This window comes from Platichthys flesus, chromosome 20, assembly GCF_949316205.1.
Source record: "Platichthys flesus chromosome 20, fPlaFle2.1, whole genome shotgun sequence".
Lineage (NCBI taxonomy): Eukaryota > Metazoa > Chordata > Actinopteri > Pleuronectiformes > Pleuronectidae > Platichthys > Platichthys flesus.
The window spans coordinates 19,149,737-19,156,311 of NC_084964.1; the positions used below are offsets into that span (position 1 = coordinate 19,149,737).

The following is a 6,575-nucleotide window of genomic DNA, read 5'->3' on the forward strand; positions in this document are numbered from 1 at the left end:
CTTGTGTTCCCTGAAGGGATAAATAAAGTAGAGTTTAAATATAAATACTAATAAGTTAAGTTCAAGTAAGTTAAATTTTAACTTAAATACTCAATTGGAGTAAATATCCCTAATTACATTCTATCACTCAAATTCTTGTTTGTAGTAACTTGACCAAAATAATCCTTTGTTTACGCTTTGTAAAATCAATTGTACTGTAAATCAAATTACATTACTGCATCGTGACACAAGAAGGAGTAACGGTCGTGATTTGTTATAGTTTTCTCACTTCAGGCTGAAAGTAGAAGCAGCCGACACAAACGTGTTGGAGAGTAGAACTCACAAACTGAACAGTAGCAACACCTTTTCTCTTCCTGCACACACACAAGCTTATGTCGCACAACCGTGCAGCTACAGCCCACCACAAAGCAAAAGGGGCACCACAGGGAAACTGCATTTTTAAAAACTGAATAACTGCATATTTCTACTCGGCAAACACACACAGATCCCAGAAGTCCACTCGACTTCCCTCCGCGGTTGTGTTGTTTCACATTAATCTACAAAATTGTGACTGAAATGGCACTCGGGCTCCGGCAGCTCCAGGATCGTGTCGGTGATGTGATCGTCTCCCGGTGATATTTAACAACAAAAACAAATCCTCCCTGTGAATCGTTGAATAATCAGAGTTTAACTGAATGGTCCTGTGTGAGTTTCCTGGTCGTGAGGAGGCGCAGGAGAGTTCACACACACCCCCTCCCTCTTGACACCTCAACCCACCGGCCATGCATGATGTTTCCTCTTCCACATGCGAAGCTGAGGCGCCGACTGACTCATCACCGCATCTCGTGATTATGGGAAACTGCTACGATTGTACTCGAGCAGATCTGAATCTTTGCATTCGGAGGAACGTAGAGTGCATGTTGGGGTTTGTCTAACATCTGTTGGGGGGGTGGGGGGGGGGGGGTCTGTTAACGAGAACTAACGAGTTTAAAGCTGGGGTTGGTAATCGTGGAAATTTTCACAAGAGCAGGCCACACTTTGAAAATATGTCCTGATGAAGGGACTCAGACCAAAAGTCCATAAAAGTCCTGAAAGTTGCCAATCGATCTATTTCTCTCATGTTTTCCTTTCTTCTCTGTGTTGCCGCAGTTCAGCGCCACTCTCCCATCCACCACCAGCGCCACTCGCCAGTATCCCAGCGCCACTCGCCCATCTCCCAGCGCCATTCTCCGGTCCCTCCACCGCAGCACCACTCCCCGATCCAGCAGAGACGCTCCCCGGTGCTGCAGCGCCTCTCACCGGACATGCACCGCCGCTCCCCCCTGCTGGACGTCAACAACGGGCCGGCCTCTTACTCCTGCCGGCCCCCCAGCCATCACCTGAGAGCCAGCTTCCAGGGCCGTAGAAGTTACTCCGAGGTCACCGACCCCTCGGCCTACCAGTGCCCGCCCCGCTTCACTCTGGACCCGGTCTCCACCCTGCCCAAGCCCCGGCCTTACGGCGATTACCCAAAACAAAAGCCTCAGCATGGGGGCTCTCCTCTGAGAGGACTGCAGCACCGGGGCTCCCCGTCCCCCCATCAGGGGGGTGGCGGGGGAGACGGGGGCCACGGGGAGAGCTCCATGCGCCACTCGAGAGAGATGCCATTCCCTCTGTCTGAGGTGGGCCACCTTCATTTTGAGCCCCCTCCTCCTTCCACGCCGGCCCCCCAGCCCACGCAGTCCTCTGAGGACGAGGAGGAGTGGACCTGCCCACATCCCATCAGCCCACCACGGACACTGGGGGTGCTCTCTGCCGGCTCGCCCAGCGGCGCCATGAGAGGCCCGGCGTCCTGCTCGGCCTTCCCCATCCCTCAGAGGCCGAACACCCTCAGCTGCCACCCTCAGTCGGGCTACATGTCGGCAGAGCACGCTCAGTCCTGGCCTTCCATCAATGTGAGTTAACGCACACGGTTCTAACCCGTTGTTTCAAACAGTGACGTGAAGGTGCAGCAGTGAAACCTCTCACGTGTCTGGTGCCACTTGTTTCACAACTGCTGTGCACAGAGAAACGTTTCCTCTAAGTTCATCTTTCTCAAACTGCTTGTCACTATCATCTGCAAACATCTGTCTTCACCGTGACTCCTCCTAGTTCCAAGTTCCTTTACAAGAATCATTCAGCATTTTGTGAAATACACGTATTTGCTTGATATCCGAGGGCGAGATGAGAAGTTTGATACGGATGTTATGACTGTGCATTCGAACAGCAGTGAAGAAGTGAGTTTAATCTTTCTAAGCATAAAAGGGAAGCAGTTAATCTAGTTCCTGGTAAAAACTCTAAAAACCTTCATTTCACAACAGCATGGTCACAGTGAGGTTGCCAGGTTTGGTATTATTGTGCCTTTTGAGCACAGGAGCAAACTGTGTGTAGAGAACAAAACTGCTCCTTTAACTACAAGTTATGATTGTAATATTTATGTTCATTTAAAAATACTTCCATGTACAAACAGCCGCTTCAGATGTGTGGGTGGGCGTATTACTGGACGGGAGCCGGGCCACCTGCGTTCCCCCGGCTCCGGTCTGAGCACGACAATCCTCACAAAGACAAATGATAGTATGAGTCATAACAGCGAATGCTTATTAACAACATATGTTCACGTTCGATGCTTCGTGACGTCGGAGGAATTCTAACGGCTGCGTTGAGTCACTCCAGAGTCGGCGAGCTCACACACTAAACTCCTCTCCCCAGAATCCTCATTTTAAATCTGTTTCTATATTATACCTCTTATTTTTGTCCGCCACTTCTCCTTGATAATATGAATCATATATATTTACGGTCATAAACGATGCCATCTTAGTGATGGGCAGGAAATGGTCTTGTTGGTGGTGAGTTGAAAACCAGTCAGATGCCCGGCTGAGGCGTTTCTGTAGCTTGAAGCTGATAAACAGCCGAGTCATCGTTACACCACATTATTATTTGTTCCTTTTTGTGCATTTTTTTTAAACCACTGAGGTTATGAAGTGAGGGCGATATGTGGCATCGCTACCACATGAGCTGTACGCAGTGGCCTAGGTTCGATTCCAGCCCCCCCCTCAGCACTACACTCCCTGTCCTATCAGTTAAGGGCCGTACTCCTGGTGCACGGGGGCGAGCCGATACCAGGATTTGTCCGAGCGCCTCTAAATTTAACCGGATCCAAACCGTGAATCAGGACCCGGGTGAGAGTTTCCACCGGGATGCACGACCAGTCGTTGTGTTTCATGTTGTGTAAGTCTGAAGTGATCCCTCAACAAGTTGTGATGTAATTTGTATTGCCTCCCACAGAGTGACTAATACAATCCAGTGATACAATGTCTCCTGAGGTTTATCCTGCCGCCTAATCGTGTGTGTGTGTGTGTGTGTGTGTGTGTGTGTGTGTGTATGTGTGTGTGTGTGTGTGTGTGTGTCTGTGTGTGTGTGTGTGTGTGTGCAGCTCTGGATGGAGACCGAGGAGAGCGACATGCGGAGCTGCCCTCTCTGCCAGCTGATATTCCCAGTCGGTTACCCTGACGATGCCCTCATCAAGCACATCGACTCCCACCTGGAGAACAGCAAGATCTGATTGCCATGGCAACCAGCTAGCGCGCACACACTCACACACACACAGACACACACACACAACACACAGACACACACACACACATCTGCGCTCTCCTCTTATAGATTATGTAAGAGCAGCAGCAGACGTGGACAAATGGAACCTCCTCCTCAGGCGATCCATTTAGAGTCAGCTGTGTGAGGTCCCCTGTGGGGGGGGGGGGGGGGCACAGGGGTCCATTTCTTTTTTTTATTTTAACCACGGGGTCCGTCTTGGATTTGCCAACAAGCAGAGCCCTCTGCCGATCGCCCTGTAAGTTCCCCGGCTGCTCCGGCTGCTCCAGCGGCTCCGGCTGTTCCGGCTGCTCCGGCTGCTCCGGCTGCTCCGGCTGCTCTGTTCTGTTCTGAGTCTTGTCCTGTGGTTTTCAGACGGTTTCAGGTATCGTGTCGTTTTTCCCGCCTCACAGATCAGGAGCTCTGCATGTCAAAGAGTTAGCTTCAGTGTTCAAGAGAAAAAGGATCAGGGCGAACTTTTTAAAATGTTGACTATTGTTACCTTCAGCTTTAAATACTGTTCACCGGCTTTTTTCTATCTCACTCACGTGCTCCAGTGTGATGTTGGGCCGAGCGGTGTCTTCAGGTTCTTACAGGGCGTTGACGGGTCAGAGAGGTTCTGCTTTAACTTCCGAGGGAATGACACTGACTGATTTTCCGTTTTTTTGTGGCAGTCAAGAAAGTATAAAACATTCCAGCTTCCCCCCCTTCATCCCCTGACGGGCTGGAGAACATGAATGTGAGCGTACGGTGGGATCGGCCTGCCGGTGGTCGGACCCTGGCTGAGGTTTGACCCCGTGCCCTGCAGGGCGGGGCACCGGCGTCCGGCGCGTCTCCTCAACGAGCCGAGGGGGAATGTTAGTCAGAATTTACCTTTATGCTTGCAGCCTGGTCAGAACTCTACGTATCTTAGCACTTTAAGTTAGCATAGCCTATAAAATGTACACGTTTTCCAGTTCCCCACACATGTATATATTTTCCATGTTTAATTTTTTCTCTTTATATATTGATTATCTGTAAGGCAAAAAAAAAAATGTGAAGATATATTTTTGCAAATGTCGCTGCTCCCATGTGCTCCCACTCTGATGTACAGGAACCAGTGGGTTGGACGGTGAAATCCCAGCGCACGGGACACGTCTCTGTATAAAGACTTTAAAATATCAACTGGGATTCTCCTCGGTCTTCCTAAAGATCTGAACTTCAACAGCTGTGTGATGTCACGACCGCCCAGACCACCCACCAAAAAAAAAAATGAAATCGAGACTTCTGAATTTCTGATCTTTGTAGTGAACTGTGTTTCTATCCGATAGCCGGCCGTCTCCTCCAATCAGCAGCGGCTTCTCTCTGCCGGGCTCAAGCCAAGGCGATGCTCTTCTTTTTGATACGAGGGTTTGATTTTTATCACGAGTGGAATCTTGACTTGAGATCTGCCTTGTGGAACTTGAACTTCTTATTGGACAAAAAAAACAAAACAACACATACACAACCATACACACACAAAGTTACACTGATGTCAGCTTATTTGAGGTTTTTTCGGTTACATGTGCAGTTTCTAATGTAGGGGATGTCCCCGCACACCCACCCATGCATTCACGCTGGTTTGATCCGGAAGAGGTGAGATGTGGTGAGATTAGAACAAAACAGGATGATGCAGGACATAGGTTTCAGGTGTTTGCATCAGTCAACTTCAGAAAACCCTGAATATCCCAAACAGGTCTGGAGGGTTTGTTTCCAGCTTCAACTTTTCAAATGAAGGTTTTAAAAAAAGGTTTTCCTGTGAAGATCAAAGGATAATTCCAGTTTGGCATCAACCTGTTTTCAGTGGGTTTGGACACTGATTCACTCGAGTCACATTATTGTGCGTTTGCTGTTGACCGCTGTGATCTGGCAACGCAGCAACATCTCAATTTGGTGATTTGCTCTTTCTGGCAAGCTAGCCGCTAACATGCTAGCCAACTGGGCCAGTGGCTCGTGGCCAGACATCCACAGCAGCTTCTCTCCGTTTTCTTCACACTGCTCAGTTTATTCCTCCCTGACATTTCATTTTAATTCTATAAATAGTTAGTATAAATAGTTATACATCTGCAGCCGCTCCTTCTTTGTATAGATTTGTATTTGGACTTTTCGGTTTGGTGTGTTGTTTGCATCTGAAGACTGGAGGCGGCACCTCTGCAAATCAATTTCCTGGAGGAAACTCTACAGAAATTCTTGAGAAAAATGCTGAGGTTCAGGAAGTCTCGACAATAAACGAGACGATCTGTAGTTGATTTAGATTCCTCTCACATTTCCTTCCCCATCAATCATCCTCACGCTTCTTCATGGTGATTTTAATCTGGTTAAACTTTTTATTACCCGTTTCTTTCCCTGTCAGAAAAAGAGATAAACTGGAATTATCCTTTTTTTAAAACTACACACTGAGGTGTACAATACAAAACTTTAAGGAGATACTTGACCATTAAATCCAAGAGGGCTTTAATGACTCCCAGTTGTTCCATTCTGTATGTATGTTCCTATATCACGCTGTAAAAAATATTTAAAGCTGTGTACAGACAGATATTTTGAAAGTGTGTAAGACTAATGTACTCTTTTATCCAACAACTTCAAATTGGAGTGTGTGTAAATCAATATATATATATATAATCCTGTCCACCAACAAACTAAATATAAGTTATACTGCATATATTACCCCCGACACCTTTGCTCTCTTACTCACAGTGTAGTGTTCAAAAGAAGATGATTGAAGGAGTCAGTCATCACAAAGACAAATTAAAGGAGACACACTTGTTGTTTTCAGGGCTTCTTCCCCCAGGTCAATTATAAAATGGTATTTTTTTTTATGAATGTAAAAATTTAAAAGCCAAAATTCTGCAGTAAAACACTGAAGCTCCTGAAACCCCTCGTCAGACATACAGCTGAGACTTCTGGGGAATTATGATGTCATCACAAAGGCCCCCCCCCCAACAAAGCCACGTAAAGCGAGTTAAAAC

General features: G+C 47.4%; 1 protein-coding gene across 1 annotated transcript in view; it reads left to right on the top strand.

Moving 5' to 3' along the window:
- tbkbp1 (TBK1 binding protein 1) overlaps positions 1-3,738 on the top strand; it is a 37,649-nt gene extending 33,911 nt beyond the window's left edge. The window contains exons 9-10 of the mRNA XM_062378902.1: positions 1,129-1,913; positions 3,431-3,738. Coding sequence (XP_062234886.1) covers positions 1,129-1,913; positions 3,431-3,559 — 914 coding nt within the window. The 3' untranslated portion in view covers positions 3,560-3,738. The remainder of the gene's footprint in view (positions 1-1,128; positions 1,914-3,430) is intronic.
- Positions 3,739-6,575: the final 2,837 nt, after the last annotated feature.